This window comes from Bombus huntii, chromosome 7, assembly GCF_024542735.1.
Source record: "Bombus huntii isolate Logan2020A chromosome 7, iyBomHunt1.1, whole genome shotgun sequence".
Taxonomy (NCBI): domain Eukaryota; kingdom Metazoa; phylum Arthropoda; class Insecta; order Hymenoptera; family Apidae; genus Bombus; species Bombus huntii.
The window spans coordinates 4,248,017-4,272,117 of record NC_066244.1 but is presented as its reverse complement, the minus strand read 5'-3'; the positions used below and the strand labels follow the sequence as shown (position 1 = coordinate 4,272,117).

The window sequence follows — 24,101 nt, the reverse complement described above, 5'->3', positions numbered from 1 at the left end:
CATGATTTGTATTTTGTACTAGATTTAATCTTATTACTTGTATTTTACAATAATTATCGTTAATTAAAAAGTAGAATCTGATTAAAAATTTAACAAGTTTGAACTTTTCATTTTGAATCGAAAATTGCATAAAAAATTTCTGTTTAATGGATATAACCTTTAATCTTTCGTTATTTAAACTTTTCACATAAATAACACTGTTTTTATCAAACATACGAAGGTATTAGAGTCGAACTTTGTTCGTCCGAGAACGTATCAAATTTCATGGGCAAAGTAGATAATACGCGATAGGCAGATTTCAGAACCAAAACAATTCTTGAGCGATCTTTTGTATTTTCAAAGACGTGCTTCGACGAAAGAACGGCTTGAATAGAATATTTCTACTAATATTTCATTTAATTGATCGATATAAATGTATTCGCTACTAATTCCTTTCGTTAAAGTGTAGTAACATAACAAGTCATAAAATTAGTAAAGCAAAGCAAAGTATAAGGATTATCGAAATTTGACACGAGAAGAGACTACAAAATCAAAGAATATTGTTCTAAGGTTATGAATAAATTCTATTCTACGTGCCTAGATACCGCTTGGGTGAAAGAAAAGCAGTCGACATAATGATCATAGTTCGTAAGCTAAGTAATAATTTCACAGCAACTGAAGTTGCATTGGTAGTGTTTCGTGCACAACGTATTTTCCACAATGTGTGGAATTACGTCGTTTTTGCTATTCATCGTGATTTCGAAATACGTACTTATATATGTCACAAGTATGGATCTAATTAAAATTTCCAATAACAATGCTATTAGATTACAACGATAGCATCTATTCTAATAATATTATTTTTTATAATATTAACTTGCCTGTTACGAACCGTAATGGTATTACGTATAGTTGGAGAATTTGTCAAATTGTTTCATTGATTTTCGTATAAGCTTGGATTTGTATGAAAAATTGAAAAAATTGTCATTATATCTCTCAAAGTTTAGTCTACAATTATATCAAATTCTACGTTTAATTTTATGTTAGAACGTACAAATTGGTATCGCAATTGTACGATACGATAGTAAAATTTATCTTTAATTCCAACCATAAGTAACGTTGTAATTTTCTTCTACGAATCGCTAGAAAATTTATTACCTACTTCCGTTGCGTTTATACGTTTAACGAATGATCTTTTTATAGCTGCTGGTTTTATCGCTTTTATTCTTTACTCTTTACTATTTAGTCTTTATTCTTTATTCTTTATTGAACTGCGAGTGTTCCAGACGTATCTCGTTTCTTTCGATCGGTAGACTATTAACCATTCGGCTGAATCGCGGCTGTGTTCCCCGTATCGCTAAAATGAAGGATGCTTGGAGTAGAAGGCGCATCTGTTTCCTAAGTGCTGTTGAAGGAATTTGAAAAGTGCGGTGGAAAAAGATATTCTCCGTCGGTAACATTAAAAAGAGTCCTGAATGCGAACAATCCATCGTACATTTTTACTGTAGAATTTATTGCAGATTTATTTTTCCATACAGATTGCGTCGTCTGTTCTTCTTTTCTTTTTCCGGGGGTATCTTACATTTTGACCGCGCCATCAATAACGAACGATCTTGTATATCTATAACCACATTTATTATGAGCATCGATTAATTATTCTAGCGAAATTGGAGCGACACGAATTGCTATCACACTTCGTTATTCGTTTCTTTTTTCATTGAGCCATATGTTTCCGCGCTTTAATCTTTTACAGAGGGATAGCAGTGTCACGTAAATCAGCCAGAGTCCTCTTATCCTAGCTTGACGTGTGAGAACCAACGCAACGCGAGGCTGAAGGTTATCGGATCAGTATCTATAGCACTCACGGAGAGTACAGCTAAATGTTAGAAAAAGGAAACTAGATGCTATCGCGTTTACAATTAGGAAATTTCCTGCATCTAGAATTCTATACTATTATCATGAACCAAAACCAATCTGATAATCCAAACAGAAACTACAAAATATCTAGCGCGAGTATACATATATGTATTTCATGGAGATCGCAAAAATATTTAAACAGTCAATTATCCACTGTATTAAAAGGCCTCGATATGCCTACACGTGGAACCATCCTTAACACTTGCATATTATGATCTTCAATTATAATTGCTATCCATGCTGCATAGTAATTTTGTACTAGATATGTGTTTGCGATAAACATTTTACAGCTTCTATGTACGTTGTTGTTTTTAAATTTTGTCGATATAGTGATTTAATATTACCATAAATGAACATATTATACATACACGTGCACAGATTTCCATGGTAAGCATGTATTCAAATATCCACCGTATATTCCTATCGTGCAAATCTATGTTCGTGATCCGCGATATATATTTTATTTTACGTATTTGAAAGGGAATAACTATTTCTAAATACGTATGTATTATATCAAGATTTCCTTTACGAGAAATTGAAATTACCGTTTTTAACGCATATTTCAGCGAAGCGTAAATTTTGTATTTCATCCTTAGTGAAAAGATACCAAGCAAAGAATGACATTTTCGGTATAGGATGACCTGACAAGCATGCTGGAAAAGTTCATTGATATACTTCAGGAACAGCCAATGTTGCCTTAAAATAGTTTATTGATTATAAGTATGAAACAACCTTTTCTGAATGTATAAGAATCCTTATCGAAACTTTGAAGTCATTTTGCTTTCGAAACTACAGTTTTTAAGTTTGTGGAAACGATATTCTAGAAACTGATAAGGCCTTTGCCTGTAAGCTTTAAGAGCTTATAAAAACGCGAGTTTATTCGCTGCTTCACCTAAGATCACAATAATATGTGCAATAATGTTTAGTCGTATTAATATAAACGAGCGATAATTTTCCTCGCTTTGATCTGATTTAAGTTTAAAATCATATCGCTTTATTAATTTGTCGTACAGTACGTTTACTTTCTTTTAAAATATAATTTTAATTAGGTACTTTCGTTACCGTTTTATTCCGGAGATGCTGCTTGCAGGTAATTTAATCGTCGATATCAATGTGCGGCCAGGAAAGAAATTTCTTTAATTCGTTGAATAATTTCTTTAAATATATCAAAAATTATTAATTTGCTATACTTATTTCGAAATGTCGTAGAGCGTAAAACAATTCGTTAAATGGTGTTTCTCTTCCATTTTACAATGTGCTTCTTCATTACGTGCTCAGAAAGTAAGGTTTTCCTCGTATCAGCAAACCAATACATATTTTCATAGCCAACATCAGTAAAAATTATTTTAGGTATCGTTTCCAGAATATAAATCTATTAAAAGATCTATTTAGCCGAAGCACTACTCCTCACTATCTTTTAATAACTTTCTGCGTGCTATGACTATTATGCTATGGCCATTGTACTGCACTGTACGATATACGTATAATAGCATTTAATATGTAGGATACGTAGATAGATAGATGTGATACGTAAAGATGAAATATGCGTATGAGCTAAATCCTTCCAACTCTCAACATATTTACTTTCAAGGTTTAATACCTTTCCACTAAAAGCATTTCCTAGATCCCTTGTAATCCTGCTTCTTGGAAACCGGAATGAGAGCGGACATGAAACGTTATTACGAACAACGTGTAACGTACTTGATAGAAAATTAATGATCAAACTAAATTAAGGCAAGAAAACACCTAAACACTGATCGACGCGCATAAGTCAAAGTATTACGTTACGTTTAACGAATACTTTAATCGATAATTGAAAATATGTCGATGAAAAGGATAGAATACATGTGGCACTCTTGTCGCACGATTCACTTTTACACAGTTCATTTTTTTCCACGGTTTCTTTTAACACGATTTATTTACTTTTGTCATTGTTTGGTCGCTGTTACGCGACTCTCGACCAATTGAAAATCGTCACAACGATTTTTGAATATTCGAACTAAATAAATATCTCTGGGAAAAAGATAACATTTCAGTTTCATTTAAAATACAAAAGCTTGCGACAGACATTCAGGATTATAACGATAGGTTACAGAAGGACGTAAGATATTTTTGACTGCCAATTAACCAACTGTGATGTGGGATTTCCGCAACCACAGCCAATTAGGTCAATGAGGGGAATCAAAGGAAAATGCCCTAACCGATGATAGATACTGGCATTACGTGCAGCCATACTGTGACGCAACGCTGGTGATTGAAGTATCCATTTTTTCTTTTATCCGTTTCGACGCATAATCAGAAATTTTACACTTGTTCCATAGAATCGTGCGTACATGAGTAAACGATTCAAATAAAAAATTATCTTCGTACTTTATTATAATTATAGTGCGACGTAAAAGCATAATATACTGAAAAAGAACACAGTTCGTACAGGATTATCGTCCAACGTACGTTCGATAGCGATCAGTCATATTCGCGAGCATTTCTTCGTCGTATTTACAACGTAATCGTATATACGTAGTCTTACATTGAAACTTTGCCTTCAAAGTTTAGTTATTAGAAGCTGTAGGTGCCTAAATGGGATGAAACAGGGTTAAAAGCAACAAGCTAAATATTCCAAAATGCATCATAGCAGCTGATGCAAACTTACACGTATAATGAATAATTACGATCGAACAATTACACATTCGTATTTCAATGACCTAAATACGCGATAAACGTGTAACGAACTAATTGACCGAAAGGCGTAACTTTTACAAAATTTGACGACGTTCGACTTTTACGAATTATCGTGAACTTTGAAACTGAGCAAAGAATATCCGCGATACTTTATTTTATTAATTTTATTTGAGAAAGCTCGTTCTACGCTTTTGTTTAATTCTTGCATAAGAAATCACCTCTTGCCTATTTGCGTTATATAATATTTGCGGTCATATTCTATATAAATAGAGCTCCGTCAAATCGAAATGTCAACTTCGTTCCCGCCGATAGAGTAGTCAAGTTGCCTGACACGAGTGCGAGCAATTTAAATCGGAGTAACTTGAAATCTCTTTACCAACGTGAAATTGTTATTTATTTGAAATATTCTCTCGTGTCTCGATGCTTATCCGTAATAGTCAAGACGTTTGATTCCAAATATATAATTCGAAATATTTTACCGCTATGGATCTGTTATTTTACTTGACTGGAAATATATTCTCAACTTACAAACGAAGTTGAGATTCGTTAGGTTTTTATACAAGCAACGCGGCAGAATGTGAGTTAGATTTACAGAAAGACGAATAAGGTGCGATTAATTCCGGTTATTCTAAGATATTCTCCCTTCTGCACTTGCCTCGATCGCACTCCATAAACCATAAACCATAAACCACCATAGACCGCCAAAGCGAGAACTTTGGTCGAAGCGAGAGACTCTCGTTCGTACGTACCTACGTACGCGTGTATGTACACACGTACGATATATATGTACACGCTGTCTATTTTCCAAAACCACGATTCAACCAGGTTCCTTCGGCTATTCCTTAACTCGAAGGGAATACGTAGTTTCTGAGTAATATAACGTTATTTCCAGTTCCGCACTTACCGATACCGATGCCCTAAACTAACATGACGTTTTCCAACTTTATATTCGATCAAATTCCTTATATTTCACGTTTCCGTTATATTCGTAATTATAATTACAATTTTACATTCAAACGTAGCTATTTTTCTTTTATTCTCCATTGGATATGTCGCTGAAACGAGGCTACGCAAGTTCAAACAACTCGAATTAAAGCCACTAAACTAATCTGGTTTCTCTCAAGAGCGAAATCCTATACGCAAAATCCTTGTCCTGCACTTTTATTCTAACAGAGGTAACATAAAACTTGGTCGCAAGTTCGCCGCAACTCTATTTCACGTTGTTAGCGAGTCTTAGCAATGAACGATATAAGGAAACATATCGGGAAATATGTGTGAATGAGCGTAAAAAAGAAAGTTAAAATAAATTGCGAAGAGAAACATTTTCTTTGGCACGTTGAAACAAGATTTACATACGTATCATTTAGTTGTAACACGATACAGGATTGTTATTTAATATAAATAAAAGTAAGATTCTAAAACTTTAGCACGTAGTTTTATGAGCATTGTCAAAGATTAGCGTACTCGTACTTTCACGTATAGGGTTAGACAATAAGGACTTAAAAATGTATGTGACCCGTATAATAGAATTATACGAGACGTTTATATATCAAAGATACGATTTTACATACGCGACGAATGTAGACTAAGAGCAAAGTTTTACTACGCTGTGTCGTTCTTAGGAACGTTCTTAGGAAGTATAATACAAAGATGGATAATATCGAGTCAAGCGTTAATATAACATGTACTTACTTTGTATTGAGAAAAAATCAAAGTATTGCATTGGACGCGATCCAATGGACGAAAATCCAATCTATGTGTATAAATGTAAATGTCTGGATAAACTATAAGTTTATCGCGATATGGACGTGATGAAAAATAACCTTTACGAAGAATTCCTATGCATGTGAGAAAAAACTGAGGGATACGGTGGCAGGATGGGTAAGAGAAAAACAAAGGGATAAAGAGGTCATATGCTCTGTGAGGTGTAGTTGGAAAGGCGACCAGCCGTGCAGATTGAGCCACAGGATGTGAAGCCCATCAGGGTTTATTGAGTGTAAAGAGTAGAGAGACAAAACAAAGAGGAAAAAGGGCACTGTGCGTTTCTAGGAAAAATGAAATTTTATCAAAAAGCAACTTTAAATATAGAATATTGGAATTGCGTTTAGTTATTGGGTATAACGAATAAGGTGTATACGTGTGCGTTGGTCGTCGTATCGCGTATCCATTTGAGAGCAACTTCGAGAATTTTTATTCTCGGATAGGCGATAGAAAGCTTACCAAGCGCGTACTATTCGATCAGGGCTCTCAAAATCATGTAAGGTCGGAATTCGTATAAATTTAACGGATCCTATCGAGTTTTCCATTGCAGAAGCAAATGGGTTTCCGTTTTAGACAGACCGAATAAGCGGGAAAAATCAAAGTAACATATACGCGTAGCCGTTAGCAATGATATTTTATTCTCAACAAAACCTTTCTTTACAGTTGATGTCCGCTCCACAAAGAATAGATACGTACGACGAGAAAGGTTCGATAATCTTTCGTATAATCGTATAATCGAAACGTATCTTTATCCTTTCTTCTTTCCACGTATAAATACGAAATATACACGTTGAAAATATATACGAAGCGTATGTCGAGAGACAAGAAGCGGCCTTATATCGCGACACAAAAGGACCACACAAGTAATCGCAAATGTGACCAAACACATTGCACGCGTGCTAATTTGAAACGAAATACGTATTCATCGAGGTAGACGTTTAATAAGATTTGTAAAACAGGCTATGATCCAATGTTTGTTCGAACGGAAATTGTTAACAGATGCGCGTGTGATTTCCGCAGGTACATGTATATCGCGTTAATTTGCTACTATTTCAAATTTACCGAGTGTCTAGAGAATCGTCGAATTTGTAAAAATGTAGGTACAACGATACGATATGGAATCGAAATACGACTAAAGATTATAAAATCGGCAAACACCCATCGTTATCATAGAAATTTATCAATGGGTAAGGAAAGAAGAATATTTCAAAAGTAAGAATAGCGTTCATTTTTATTCCCACAATCAGGAACGTATAAAATACAAATATAAATACGCAATACATACTCGGTAATTGTATCGAACAAAGAAACCTATGACGATCAAATCAAGAGAACCGTCGAAAGCGTGCGGATCCAATATTTTTAACAGGAAAATTTTGAGAAACAACAGAATGTTACGAACGTAATGCTACATCCAATTACTTTTCTCAGTTTTACATCGATAACGGTCGAAGAAATATCGAAATAAACGTTTACTTGGAAAATAATCATAAGGGAAAATTAACGATTAAATGGAACGATCAACCTGTCTAACCGTGGCGATTATAATCGCGTAGTACATTAGTCGTGGCACGCTAAGTTTTGGTTTCCGATAGGGCAAAATGAGAATACGTTTTTCATATACGTAGTACTGTTTGCAATTTCCTAGAAATTTCAAATATCAATATTACATTAAACGTCGTTACGATGTACCGTTAGATTTCTTTACACGTAGCATTTTATTATAATCGTACAAGTTACTATTTACAAATTATGACGCTATCTAGTCTCACAATGTGCGATCACTTTGACAATTATCCTCTATAAATAGCGAATTGTAACATTATCGTCGCAGAATGAAGATATTTACACAGCAATGCGTGAAAATAATAACCGATAAAATACGTCGAAATTATAACACACTGTCGTGTCGTACAGCGCGAACATAGACCAGTAAGTTAAGAATAGTCAATTACGATCGTCAATTTACAGCGGTGCTGTCCACGATGTTCTTCTTCGCTATGCTAATCTCGTAATATTTTTCTCTTCTACGTATATGAGGACTACAGGTTAAAATACGACAAGTCGCATTTCCCGCCTCTGATAGAAGAGCAGTTTTAAAATTCAATACGTCGTCGATCAATTCCATAACAAAATTATCTTTGCGTTTGATTTTGGGAATACGTATTTACACACTCGTTTTCTCATCGTCTCGACGTGTCAAAGATATCGATGAACGTTAGTTACGTAAACTAGTGTCAATTAAGTTAAAGTAACGCAACGACTAAACTAATATCGATCGTTTCTTACCAAACATCTTGGATATCTTCGATACCCATTTTCGATAGGCTTATATTTTCGAATCGATCAGGTTATTCCCTTTTTCGACCGTTTCGTATCGAGACACTTCTTAATCGTAAAGCCGCGTAAGAGTGTTTTTCGATTATAATCAAACGTGATCCAGCCCTTTAGAGGTTCTGTAAACAACCGATTATTCGAGATAAAAATTTCACGCGATAAAAACGATACGTGTTATTCTGCGCTGCATAATTCGATAAATAAGACAAAGTATCGGTACTACTCGTAAAACTCGGATAGCACTGATCTATAACATAATACGCATGTATATAATATTAATACAAGTACGTATTTCGAATATAACGAAACAACGATTCACACTTGCTTTGTGAAAAACGAAAAGGTGCACCTGATTCCGCTATAGTTTTTCTCTTCGATTTCCTAGAGCTTTGGTACGCTAGGATACGCTATTCTAATTTTGTACGTCAACAAATGGAAGAAAGATTCGCTGGAAAGCAAAAGAAGAAAATTTTACCTATTCTATTGCGTTTTATGTATCATTTTCGGCCGCTAATTCTTACACGCTAAATCTCTATAACGAAAATATGTGGTCTAAATATGGCGTACACCAGCACCGATTATTACAAACAGCACCAATAATCAATAAGTAGTAAAGAATCGATAAAGCACATATCACGATTTTCAAAGTACGCTTTGAATTCCATAGTTATTATTCAAATTTCTACGATTCTATGGATATTGATTATTTCACGAAATTTTCATGTGCCGCGCTAACAAGTATCAAAGCTTGATAATTTTATCTAAACGGTCGCGTATAACCAACCTAGCTGTTAAACTAACTGTTACATCAGTATATTATGTGTAGTTAAATAAAGTTAAAATATCGAACGAACGTGTAACGTGATATATTTAAATAATTGGCAAACAAACAACGATAACTAACGTAAACGTCGACGAAGGAATAAATAACTTAATTGGTTCTTGATTCGACATCGATATCTTTCTGAATTTTTCACCGTAGATATTTGTAAAATATATGTACATATATAGGTACTTGTATAGAAAATATCGTCAACGTCGAAGCGAAATAATCGTCTACGCGAGTGTACTCGTCGGTACTTCGTTACGCATAATAGAATCAAAGCTTTTTAGAACAATGGTACTACTCGCTTACGTTCGAGTTCGTAACGTACCTCTTAATTCCATATAATTTCCAAATGAATTCGCTAATTGCTCGAAAAAAGAAAGTGAAAGTTCAAATAATAAAATATCTCTAACTCGTGTTCGCGCGCGGACACGTATTCTCGAAACGATCAGTCGCGTAATCGGAGCCTTTCGTTCGATTCTGCAGCCGATCGTTCGATCTCTGTCGGGTTCGATCGATAAGTCGTTGCTTAATTATACGATTATCTAGCTTGGTTGTGCGCACTCCGAAAGATCGACGTTACGTAGGAACCGATTAGAAGCTGTGGTAAAATCCACCGTGAAGTAATCCGCTTGTAGTACAGTTTTACGCGTGCATTCCATATCGTATTTGCGTTCGTGCGACATTCCTACACTACAGAAACAACATTGCCTCGTATCGATTTTCTTTTGAGCCAACAAGAACGCTTTGAACTAAAACAATCGAACGTTTTGCATTTTTGAGCTATACGTTTTGAGCTGTGCTAATCTTACGAGTAAGTTCTGTATATCCTCGCTAATTCGTCCGCATTTTGAACTTACATTTACCCTTACTTTACAGTAGGTATTTGGCATTAGCGTCTACCGTACGATCGAAACAAGTAACGAACAGGTAAAGGTTAATAAACGGATCTCGGCAATGGAACGTCTTACAATTAGTCGCGACAGGCTTTATCTTTTCACTGTACTTTAACCGTAACTTTCTTCGCAATCATGCGTTCGATGTACACGAATACTTTTACAGTTTTAACGATATTTTATCGCATTTTTTGTTATCGACGTGCTAATCTCGACCAACTTTTGTCAACTTTTCTTTTACCGAACATCGAGGACTACGTACACCCGAAAGTTAACTATCGTTGATAAAAAGCGCACGATTCGTAGAGCATGGAACTCTGCAACGCGCATAAAAATAGAAATAATTTATCTAGGATCATTTGGTTTACAACCCCATGCTATCGATACAAGTTTTAACGACGACAACGAGTGGGAAATTAATCACTCGATCGAGATATCGCGATCTCGACTCTGAACGAACGGTTAGATAACGAGCAAAACGGATAAACTGAACAACATGACGATTTGCGTTACTACCGTATGCGAATATATACCGGTGTAAGATGGAAATCTTTAGCCGATACACCATCGTTTCGATATTCGTGTAACTGTGTTTTGTGGAAGAATGGAAGCGAAAAGTGACTTCCTCGCGCAATATGCGTACCTCTTCGTGCTCGTGCAACAACGAGATTCGTTTCGATAATCGTACTTGTCGTTCGCGAAATCTCACGTCACGTAATAGCTGTTTATAATCTGTTTTCAACCGATAGTTAACGTTTAATTATTATTTATCGATCGATCGATATGTGCTTGATAGGAAATTAATCATATTTAAAGTGAAATCGAAATTACGAGCGATCAAGTTGATTCAAACGCGATTCTTCTTCTGTTCAAATAAAATTTGTAGAAACGTATCAAGAAACGTGTAATATCTTCTCCAATTTTCTTCTGTCTTTCTCTTCTTGATCTCTGAAACGATATCGCGTTTTACAAATTATCGTAGTTTACGAAAATATTCAAACGATACTACGAAAAGTACAATTTGAAAAAAGTTGCTCGACGTAAGCAATAAAACGTAAAATACCAGAAATGATCAAAGAGGAAGTCTGGTATTCTATATATGCAACGCACAAAAATTGCTTTCGCGTATGTACGCGCTTACGCATCGGTAAACAACGAAACTGTTAAAACTTCTTGGCGAATAATTGCGTTATCAAAATAGTCTTTTGCAAATTAACGAATCTTGCAGATAGTGATGATAATACGCAGCACGCGGTACATTCGATATTTGAAATTGTTATTCAGCACCGATGATAATTATATCGATAGCAAGTTTTATTTGTCGCGATAGTAATTACTACGGAAAAAAACGTACGTTTTCGAAACGTACACGTTTGAACGAAGTATAATGTAAAAGAATCGAACAAACTGGTACGTTCTTTACAGAAAGTCGAGCGTGTTTAAAGAAACGTCTATAAGTTTGAAATAAATCGATATAAATATTCGTGCCTTTAATCATAATTATTATCGTGCGACGAATAAAGTTTGCTCGTGAAATAGTCGTAATCGTTGGAAAATTACCATGTACCTATAATTAACGGATAGAGCACGCAACGATTCGTTCGACGAACAACTATTTAAACAGCTATATAAATTAACTTAATATTACGTTAATTAAATTCAAAGTAAGTTATACTAGGACTCGTTTGAACAGGTACACGTTGCGTACGTAGCGACGAGAATGACTCGAAAAAGTTTCTCGATAAGGTCACGTTTGACTAGATCTCGCGAAAGTCTCGCGTACTTGATGCGATATTTTACAAATAACGACTGTACACGTATAACGTATCGAGTACCCATCGACGTTGAACGTGAATCGAAAATGATCGTTACCTAATGACAGTAGTTTTGGTAACGTTGAACAACGAACGTTACCCGTTATCGATATTTAGTAGGACTCGCGTACAGAACCCGATTAACAGCGTACCTATGTTACGGTATACGAATGTTGACGAAAAGATCTTCTCAACGGCTATTTCTTTTCCTCGCGCGACTCGCGCAATGATTCGACGAACAAGAGGTGGAAATCTTTAGAAAATACGACACAGCTGTAACGTGTTCAATGATCGATTACGGTAGATCGCAGTTGTCAAACATCGATTTGCCTAACACGATACTTATCCGTGTAGGTTCGAATCTAATAAATTCCATACTGCGAACTAATGTAAATAGTTGTATACGTATGATACAAAGGGTAAACAATGTTCAGCTATGTGCAAACATTTTCTTACATTTACTACGCGTATATCAATTCCGCTCGTAAACTTCAATAATCTCAGAACATGCGAAACTATTTTTTCACACGATTATGTTTAAAGTTTGAGAATATTCCAACAAATTATTATCCTGGTCGTAGCACATTGACTTTGATATTTATCCCAACTACTTCTATCTATTAACAAGTACGATCGTAAACATCACACCTTGAAAGACTTAATCTAGAGTTAATTTACAGATAATTCGTTCCACGCTATCTTTGTACGCGCTATGTAGATCATAGAAATGTACATACACGAGATACTACAGAGAATGCGGCAATGACACTATCCATTAAACGTACTTTGAACGACGCGATGATTCATCTTTGTCGCCATTTATACGATTTTATATTACACTCGTTATACAATTATAAATACAATCGTAAATCCCTATATTCGACTTTTCCGATTCAACTTTAAAGTTAAATTTTCATACAGAGACAATCGTTTTTCGTACATACGCGATAAGTCGATAAACTAATAAAGCAAATTTCCTAAAACAAGGAGTCCTTAGGTTCGACAGATTTATACATACACCTATGATAGATACGCAACAACATGTATTTATAAAAGGCATCCGTAGGTATCTATCAGCGATAAAATGTGTGCGACGAAAAGATTGTTAAAGCAACAGATTTTCGTAGCTACCTTGTGGCGTATATAACGAACGTACAATCCGCATTCGAACCCACATGAATATTTATCCGAATACCGGGATAAAGATAAAATTGATATCGTGTCGTTACGAGGAACATTTAAAATTATATTAACCTGCGCGTTATCGTCCAGCTTTGTATCGTCGTACAGATTTCGCATTTTCCATGTGTTAAGCGTAATGATAATCCAACACGTCCGTTGAGCGTGAGCTGCGAAAAAGTATTGCTCTCTTTCATTTTCAAAAGAATAATTGCCATCTTGTTACACTTTATTTACATATATATATATATATATATATATATATATATATATATATATATATATATGTATATTTAGAAGAAATTAATTTCAAAACCTACAGTTTTCCTCTTACTTCGATTCTTGCAAACAATTATAATTTACTTGCCAATTCTTTCATCGTTATATCGTTGAAATTTCGAAGATAAAAACAGCAAATTGTTGATAGTCTGTCTGTATGTTATATGAAGAATACAGTCAAAGTAAAGTTACTTTTGCGTTTTAACGAAATACGCGTTCCGTGCTATTAAAGGCGAGTTTAGACACGGATTCAATGAGACGTATAGTCGACAACTATACGATTTGCGTGTATATAATTTGCATACGCTTTGCGAATCGACAAACGCGTATATTTCTTGAAATTTGAATCAAGAACGTGTAGCGTGTATAGTCAGCGTCTCTTCAAATACGTTATTAATTTTCCACTAACTACGTCGATATTCGTAATTTATTAATAATCGTATAAAACATTGTCTCGTCAAATTACCACGATCGTGGTAATACGCTTTACGAAAATAACGTTTTACAAACGTCTAATTTGAATATGAAATTTTCAAAACAATCCACAAAAGACTAGAACGAGAGTCTTACGTGTACCTATACGAATTTCGAAGGAACGTTCGAAAAATTGTCATTGTCGGTAAGCGATATGCCGAAGCAATTTACTCTGTGCGTAACTAATTTGATAATCGATATAGTCAAAGAAGTTCGAAGATCGATGGTGATAAATTTTGAAAGAAGAGATTTGTTCCAATAGAAATTGCGATAAATATTCAACGAAGTAATCGACCAGAGTCAAGACTCGGATCGTTACTGTCGCTAAAAAAAGAAAGAACACCGGCGTTTTATAGTCACCGTAAAAACACGAGTAACCGTACCTCTAAAGTGGGGAATCGGTTGTCGATCGTTGCACGTAAAAGTCCGTGTTGCTCGTCGAAAAATACAAATTCGGTCTTTGCGTTTCATCAAATTCGTAGTCGGCAGTCTTTTTATCGATTAACGGACTAACCAGACGTCGGGTCGCGTCGGCGTCGTTTAACTTCGACTCGAACGTCTCGTTAACATCGGATTCCTCGGAATCCATGGGTAGTTTTTCTTTTTTCTTTTTTTTTTTTTGAGCATCGCAACCGCAATCGCAACCGCAACAAATTCGTTACACGATCAAGGATAAGTGACAGAACGAATCGTTCTCGAACATACCGCTTCTTAGCGATAAAACTTTCCACGTGGCCTTTGTAAATCCAGTCGATTCTCGCGTATAGACGTTCAGACGCACCGCGTCCTTTCACGTATATCAACGGAACTTTGCGAAGAACGTTTCAAGTGTTTTTCAAGTTTCCTGCACGAACCGAATCGTGTTCGCGCCACGAAGTCGTCGTGCATATTCCATCGCCTCTCCACCATTCGTTCACGTCCTTGTAAAATTTTGGCGGCCGGTCGTCGTGCAACATGGCGCAAACACGGCACCAAAAGTACGTGTTGATAAACTCGCCGGTACCTTTCCAACGAAAGTACGAATTGTACAATTCGTCGTCTCGGTCCAAACGATGAAGATACTCGGCAAGCTCTTTCGGCGACTCAAACTCATCCACGTGAATGTACGAGCGGTAAGGAGCGCTGCGAGCGTAATCCGTTGGATGCGCACCCATTACGATCGGCAGAACGTTGTGTCTGAATCAAAAACAGAAATTTATTTCAATAACGTGGCAAAATTGGTCGAAATTTTACAATTTACAATTTACAATTTACAATTTACAGTTTACAATTTACAATTGCATGGCATTTGCTTTATGGAAACGGTGTAGGTTCTTTGACGCGAATAGACCAAAAGGGTTTTCCATTTGATTAAAAGTTCTATACCGATTATTCTAGAAAGTAGTATGTATCGCGATAAATCGCCAACGTCGAAACATCTACGATATAATAACGCGAACAACAACGTATCAACGATACAAACCTAATTGACAGTAACATGTACCTATCGTATACGTATGTATGTACTTCGTATAAAACATTGCAAGAAAGCATTAGGTTCTGGCAAGAGTAACTTGTTATTCTCGGTTTTATTCCAAAATCTCGGTGAAGATAACACTCGAACATAGTAGGGCAGGAGGGAATCTTGAGAACCTCTACATACATCAAAGTGCGCTAAATAAGGGTGGGTAAGTAAGGTAACAACCGAGCGTGAAGCACACTCTAACAATTATGGCAACAACCCAACGAAATTTTTTAAGTGGCACTCTAAACCTCGCGTATACCTTTGCGTACGTATGTATTTCGTAAAAGATGGCGCCTTATGTTAAAATTCGTGTATTTGTAATTCGCGTAACATCGACCGCGAGTACAAGCGTAAATTAAAATGTATCATACCCGAGACCATTGACGAAGAACTTTTCCGTAATATAATCCTTGCAGTTGGAATTCTCGAAAGCTAGATAAAATTTGTAGTCTTCGTCGAGCATATCGAAGCACGCTTGAGATTGCGAACGTGGGCATCGCAAGGAGCCACAGGTTCCATAGATGTCCACTTGGATGTATTTCGAAAGCTCTTTCGCGTAATGCATACGCTGATTTCGTGGATGACAATTAGAAACGAACCATGCTACCTGAAGCAACATTATCGATATACTTTGAATATTAAACTTTCTAGAAATATCTTTCTTCTTATTCGATTTATCGTTCTATCGAATTTCACTCGTGGGATATTCAAAAGGACGAAAACAATGGTTACAGCGATAATCGTAACGTAATGTAACGTTTTACGTCGTATATTTCAACGGTATGCCGTTTTTAGAAATAAGATATTATTATTTCTTGAAACTTTCGTAAGAAACAACTTGACCCGGCGCGTTTAAAATAAAACGATTTCAATGTCAAAAAGATATACGATTTAATCAAAAGTTTGATTATTTTCCATGATCTTTTGAGAAACTGTTTCAAGCATCTAGTAAATATAATCAACGAACGACTGTGAAATAAATAAGATAAGGACGTTGTTACCTTTTTAGTCTTGTTGGCTGCGTAATTAAAAGTCTGCGGTATTTGCGTGACACTAGAGTCGTAATATTGCCATCTTTCATAGGGCGCGACTATGTCGCTGTCACGACGATAAGTTGCCGTCCAATTGATGACAGCGTTCTTCACGCTCTGCGTGTGATAAGGGCACTCTAAAAAATACAGCATCCACACCTGCTGAAAATCGTATTAGTCTCATTCGACGTGTATAATTAAATTCCGTATGACATGGTTTTTTCGCGATTCGCGCAAAACGCATTACCAAATTTAAACGTTTCGCGATCGCGAGCAATAGCGTTTAATCGATTAATCGACCATCGAATACACGTAGGTGAGTAAACCTACAAAGCGGTTTGATTTCTCCTAAAAAGCTGAAGAAACGAATTTCTTAAAATAAGAAATATGACGATACGAACGATAATACGATATGTAACGAAAGAACACGAGACCGTAGATGGAAAGAAGTTTTTTCTTTCTTTTTAATTCATATGATTTTAAACATAAGTAAAGAAAGAGAACTTGAATAGAAACTTATTTTACTCGTTACACATATATCGTAACCAACGCTCTACCTTGGAATCTAAATACTCTATACTATATGTATGTACATATTATGTACGTAATATACATATATTTACATATTATATGCTTTCCGTGAACTTTTCTGTACCTTTAAATCTCGCATAAAAGCATAAAAACCTACGATCTAGCTATTACACAATATAAACGTTGATTACGCTAAATTATAGAAACGATCATCTCTCCGTACGTTACTTTGCTCGTTGTTGTTACTTTACATATCACTTTTAGTAAAGATACGACAAAATTTGAATTTCGTACCTGACTCGCAGATCTTCTTCCCACGTGCGTTATGTAGTCTTTAAATAAGATTAAATCAGCATCTTCGGCGTTATCTCTGACGATGATACAAGTATTTACTGGACATCGATGCTGAAGAAATATGTCGGGACCGACTTTTGCCTCGGGCATACCATGTGGAACCATTATCTTTTTCAATGGACGATCGACACCAGTTTTATTATAATCAGTCGGTACATACATCAACTGCAAATAATTAATTTCAAAAATAGTTAATTACATTACGCATCACAGAACACGAGAGAGAGAGAGAGAGCAAGTATTTTAAATATAACTACGTGTACTGTTCATAAAAGAAAACAGCTAATTAAAGAACAAAATACGTATATACTAGTTGCACGTGGAATGAAATGGTACGAATAGTTTCGATAAACCGTATTGGATAAAATTAATTGAAACGAGAGAGAAAGATATTTAGGAAACGTATAATAAACGAAAAAGTTATCTCGCACAGGTATTACGTATGCTTTTCCGGACGAGATACGTTAAAAAGACGATGGACAGCAGCGCGATAGAAATACATTAATAAAAATAATAGTAACAGAGAAAAAGAATCGTAATCGTGTAAAATTCATAATTGTGTACAATGCCTTTTTTAGAACGCTGCCCTATATACTCGTATAATAGACTGCACTGTGCCGCAGGCGTAGAAGAAAGGGTGAAAGACAAAGTATGTACCGCTACTACATGGCCATGCGCGATTTGAAAGAGAAGGTGGAACACAATGTTCCTATTTTCGTTTAGTAAAGTACGCTGTAGACTGCTATACGACAAAGTCGTAAATAGGCAATTCGTTTCAAACTGCAAATTACAGTGCAGCTTCTTGTTCCAAGGAAAAAGACGACGCGCTACGATAAATTCTTGTTTCGACTAGCAAATATTTAATATCGAATCCGATTACTCGATTACTTTTATCACCGTTCGAATAATATCGATTATCGAATATCAAATTTGATAAATTATGGTAAACTTATATTTATAACGGCTATTATCGATCAACCGTTGTACCGTGCTAAAAATATATGTACAGGATGTCCTGTAGATCGGCGTAGATGATAGGATTAACCGGAAAAGGAGTAGCGCTGCAACAAAAACTAAGTTCAAGACAGAATAAAACGTTTTCGTACCAACGTTTCTGTTCGAGTCAAAATTGATACGTAAACGTGGATCTTTCGTGTCTTACGCGCCTCTCCATTGGTAACGCTCTTTCGAGAAATCTGGGAAAGGTCGCGTAGCCTCCTCGAACGTCCTAGATCAAGATGATTATAAAATTTTCGACGAATAAACGTAAAACATATAAAATACCTATGGTATCGTGTTACGAAAGATTCACGTCTACGGGATAAAAGTTAAACTTATATCACGCCGATTCTACAAAAGTGAATCGTGGCAACCGCTGTTCCTAAGTTACAAATTCCGATTATTAAATTGTCGTCGATGCGGTCAAATACAGATATCGTTGCTGCAAATTGATCGAAGCTTACTTGATTGGTAACACGATCGTCGTAAGCGTCTTCGTCGGGCCACAAACGCGCCAATCTGCGGCCAGTACGATGCGATTTTATGGCAGGATAAGGCCTCCTGGTCCCTCCTTTCATATACCAAGGTCTTTTCGATGGATCCATCAATTCTAGACTGTTGCGTGTTAAAATCGTCGTGCCGGTTAGGTTGGATACCTTTTTAACAGAAGAACCACACAGTTGCACATCTTCCATTACAATTACGTGCTACGATTTCGTCGTTCGCACAATCCATTTATAATTCCTAAACACGGCTACTGTTCGTTAAGCACAGGCATAATAGCATCTAATCTCTCTGCACTAAGGTTAATTTGTAAGATGCTGTTGAATTTGTTTGTCAACGGTAATTGAAATTGTACCTTATACGTAAACAAAATGTTTCGTTTTTAAACGATTTCTTCAGTTTCCTCTCTCACTACATAAAACTATTTCGTTCGAAACATTTGAATATTCGCGTTCCAAGATCATAACGTTATTTCTGCATAAATGATCGTCGTTTTAAATACATTCTATCGCGTAAAACTATTCTCTCGCTATCTCTATCTCGATGAAAAAAGTATAATACGATTAAAAAGATTTATCGCTGGATCGTGTAAATCGATATGATGTTTGCGATGATATCGAAGATTCATGTTTTCTCAACACTCTGGCGTCGCCTAAAAATTATGGTGTTACGACTGCTTCGCTATATATAATCAGATTGCGTTGGATATAACGCGTTAAAAAGCGGTAAAATATTTTCGAAATTAACGAAATTTGTTACATTCTATGGCACAATTGTTTTTGCAAGTGCACGTGAGATAGAGCTTCGCTTTTATTCGATTAAATCGAATTTCTTGAGGTAAACCGATTTTTAGCGTTATCAGAAAAGATAAGTTACAGAATGCAAAAATTGAATATGTGTAGTACGTACTGGAAAATTTCATCACCTACTGGACTTTTCTTCAGAAACTACAAGTATTTGTTACGATAGGATGATAGACGCGATAATTCTCAACACTCCGCTATAGATACATAAATTGAACATCGCTTAAGAAAATCCATCACTCTTTAAGAAAATAAATAAATATTTAACGTAATATATACATATACATGTACGTTTTAGTAAAATTTTCATTTTTATTTGTACTTGATACGGTCACTATGAACTTCGGCGCGAACGAATAAAGGTAAATTAAAAAAACTTGCGATTTATTTATATACTTACGAAATCATCGAAATTGTAGAAATTTACATGGTTTGCGTCTCACCGATCTACATTAAAACAAATCACCGACGACATAAAAATGATATTTGTTCTATGGATAAATTGGATAAAACTTCATGTGAAATATCAAAATATTAAATCCCATTAAAAGATTGTATTTATCAGTTATTTTCGGTATACTCGTACCTAAGTATTTTACATAATATTACTGCTTATAAATGATGTTTACATACATTTATAAATACGTAAATTACTCATATTAACGTATATTTGTCATAATTTTATACCAACGATAAGCGTAAAAGCAACTTTCCGTGTAATCACGCGTATTATATTATTTGTAACTATTATGAAGTACAACGATTGTAGCTGTACCTACTCCTAAGTGTTAGCGATTGTGCGTTTTACATAGCTCTGAAAGTTGCACCTGCATGCTAATTCTATCGGATCACGCTTTAATCGTCAATAGTAAAAACTAATCTAATTGCTCGTATGCGGTATTATGCTATATATGTATGTATGTATGTATGTATGTATGTATGTACATATGTACGTACGTACGTGTATCGCAAGTCACACGGAACGAAGCAGTCTACATGAAGCTAACGTACTAGTTGGGTATTAGCTGCAAGTATCTTAGAAACCACAGAGACAACCATAATAAATCATTTAAACGTTTATCTTAGTAGCGTTCGAAATATGTTTATTAAATTGAGAAATACAATGATACAATCGGGGTAATTAAGCTTATCTATGAAAGCAATAAAGAGTGAGATAATACGTACCTCCGATTTTATAACTTGCAATAAGAAATAAAAATAACGAAGCTTCAAATTTATTCCGATCTTGCTATGTTTATTTTTTTGCTTCGCAAGACGGTCGATTAATTTTCAAGACGGTCTTTTCATTTTGGAAAACATGGAAATCGTACGTGGCTTGATCTCTTATACACAGATTAGACACGACTTGTCGTATTGCTTTATCAAAACTAAAAAAATAGCGTTCGGTATTTGATACTTCTCAAGCGTTTCACTTTCGAGAATTCTTGTACACGAGATTTAACTACGATTTCCTATACGATAATAATAATAATAATAGGAATATCTATGTAATCATTTCCCTTGAAACGTCTCCGGTTGTTTAACATTAGTTAATACTTCAAAATTATGTTTACTTAATTACCATATAAAAAGTTGTTCGATTATTTCATGACGATGTTTAAATGGTACGTTTCGATACACATCGATAGGAAGGTTGTCTCGGTTATGTTTCACGCATACACCGTGTTACAGTCATCTATCGACAATGCAATTTAACAACTATACCTCGGATAGAAGCTTTTTCTCCATTTTTTCTCGAGTCTGCGAAACATGCATTGTCGGTTTCTTCAATTTTGCAGGCCAATTTTGCTTGATCTGCGATCGAAATCCGATATTTAAACATTTTTAACGTTTTCAACATTTCAGCGTGTAATAATTTTTCCTCCTCTATTCGTTAATACTATCGTCTTTAAGAACTTCCATGTGTCTACAGCAACAAAATATTTATTTAACTACTATACATATGTCGGAGAAGGAAAGACAGCGGGATTTCCCGTCCGGAATGTTGGGACAAACCCCAATACACTAGTCCAGACTTTTACTATAGCCGCCCTTAAGTAATAAAAATAAGAAATAGTCTTAATGTTCCAATCTGACCTTATGACGATGGGTTTGGGCTCGAAGTGACATGGCAGGTCACGGACGGACATAGCCACGGTCACGGGAGGAACATGTACCTGACAGAGGTATGAAATGATTATATGGCTCTCCTTAAAACAAAGATTAACCCGAGAAGCGGGGACAGGAGTATATAAGGGCAGCCTCTTTTGGATTGACGGAGTTAGAGTGAGAGTTAGAGTTAGTCAGTTAGTTAGTGAGTCGTTGGACGAATTGCCGATTGAGTCATCGGGAAGTTACCCGAATCGAGTAGCACGTTGATACGAGTCCTCCCGTGGACCGTGGATTCGTTATCGAACCTGACTTCGTTGTCACCACCATCTCGACCATCCTATTACCATTCCTCATAGCCTCTTGTAGCGTCCGCATTCGTACTGATAAATATTGGCTACATTCGCAACGGTAAAATAAGACGGCGAAGGTTCACCGAACGCCCCAAACTGCCAACCTGCCTCCGACATCAGAAGTGGGATCAGTACCGGTCATAACACTGCAAGAGCTTACGACCGATTCCGCCGCATGATGCGCAGCTGTCAATTCGATTATGGAGAAAAATCCTCAGAAAGCAGTGCCCTGAATATAATTTCAATAACGAGCGTCGAATCGATTTCCACATAGTGGAAGCATCAACTGGTGGATCAAGTCATCCGGGTGAATCGTTTCCATTTTACCCCGATTTTTGGGAGCCAAGTATTCACTGATTACAGAATCCGTAGTCTTGAGATTTTCTGGCAAAAGAACGATCGATATAGTCGTAATGCGAGGAATGAGAAATATTGGTACATCTGAACTCTTGCCCGTCGCGGGCGTTAGTGGTTTTGCATTAGAAATAAAGTCGTCATGTCCTCACTGATAGTTATTTTAAAATATGATATCGCGATTGATCGTGAAATTACAAGTCAAGGTTTTGACGTAGTATTATGCAAAATAGCCTCGCTATGTGTAAGACAAATAATTAATGCCTGTAATAAAATCGCCGAAGACGAGATCGATGTTAATGAAGTGACAATGGCGTGCGGAGTAGTGATAAAAGTCGATTAATCTTTCTTTTCGAAAATTCGAAGATTCACTCGATGCGGGTTTCCTACGTACTCGCGTAAATACAGGCCAGTTAGAACTACAATTGAGCGATCCTAACATCGCCGTACAAAGAAGTCCTAATAGACTTGGCGAGGAAGAGCGCAGAAGAGTACGTGAGAGAATAAGCGAATTTATTAGAGCCAACTATCATAAGGCCTAGTAACTCGCCGTTCGCGAGCCCTATGTTACTCGCGAAGACGAAAGATGGTTCAGATAGATGATTGGTAGATTTTCGAGAACTAAATGAAAATACGGTCCCGGATCGGCATCCCTTACCCCATATTGCGGATCAAGTCGCGAGATTACAAAAGCAAGATATTTTATTAGTCTGGACTAGTGTATTGGGGTTTGTCCCAACATTCCAGACGGGAAATCCCGCTGTCTTTCCTTCTCCGACACACATATATATATATATATATATATATATATATATATATATATATATATATATTTAACAGACTGAATCTCCTAGAGTTTGTATTTCTTTTTTGTAAAAATTGAAACTTGTATATGTATTACTCGTTAATTGATACAGATACGCAAAATAATTTAAATTCAGTAAATAATAAAATAGCTGGTTTTTTGATTTACCGCTAGCTTGAACTTCTACATACGCGGTATGTATTACCGATAAAACCAATCTAACAAGCGACATCTCATTGTTATTAATTTTCAATTTCACGCAAAGTTATAATTAGAGTAAAATGTAAATCAAAAACCGCAACACACGTGATACTCGAACCGTTTTATTCAAAACACCTGCAGCGCTGTTGTTTATATAAAAAAGAATCATCGATAATTAAATCGTGTCTTTGGAAAAAATTTACCTCGAGGAACATAAAACTGAAATATCTGTCGCCTCTTCTGGATAGTTGGCACGGTTCGATTTAGAGGAAATATTGAAAATCGATATTTCGTATGTACGTACAGGCAGTGAGAAATTTTATCTCTATTTAATTAATAGAATTCTAGCGACTTTTCGTAAATCTGATAGCATAATATAGTATTACACGTATAAGTAGATGTTGGTCACAGC

General features: G+C 35.9%; 1 protein-coding gene and 1 long non-coding RNA gene across 12 annotated transcripts in view; one reads left to right on the top strand and one right to left on the bottom strand.

The window, feature by feature from the left end:
- LOC126868043 (uncharacterized) overlaps window positions 1–14,719 on the top strand; it is a 34,216-nt gene extending 19,497 nt beyond the window's left edge. For all 4 annotated transcript variants that reach the window (XR_007690516.1, XR_007690517.1, XR_007690514.1 and 1 more), the window contains one exon: window positions 1,733–14,719. This is a non-coding gene — a long non-coding RNA (uncharacterized LOC126868043). The remainder of the gene's footprint in view (window positions 1–1,732) is intronic.
- The window catches only part of LOC126868022 (glycoprotein 3-alpha-L-fucosyltransferase A), a 33,597-nt gene continuing 17,045 nt past the window's right edge, over window positions 7,550–24,101 (bottom strand). For 4 of the 8 annotated variants that reach the window (XM_050623158.1, XM_050623160.1, XM_050623159.1 and 1 more), the window contains exons 3-8: window positions 21,593–21,682; window positions 19,025–19,216; window positions 17,502–17,726; window positions 16,647–16,838; window positions 16,017–16,252; window positions 7,550–15,317 (exon numbers count right to left, since the gene is read on the bottom strand). In XM_050623158.1, coding sequence (XP_050479115.1) covers window positions 14,966–15,317; window positions 16,017–16,252; window positions 16,647–16,838; window positions 17,502–17,726; window positions 19,025–19,216; window positions 21,593–21,682 — 1,287 coding nt within the window. In that variant the 3' untranslated portion in view covers window positions 7,550–14,965. The remainder of the gene's footprint in view (window positions 15,318–16,016; window positions 16,253–16,646; window positions 16,839–17,501; window positions 17,727–19,024; window positions 19,217–21,592; window positions 21,683–24,101) is intronic. The other 4 variants (XR_007690509.1, XM_050623162.1, XM_050623163.1 and 1 more) reach the window with 4 other exon arrangements.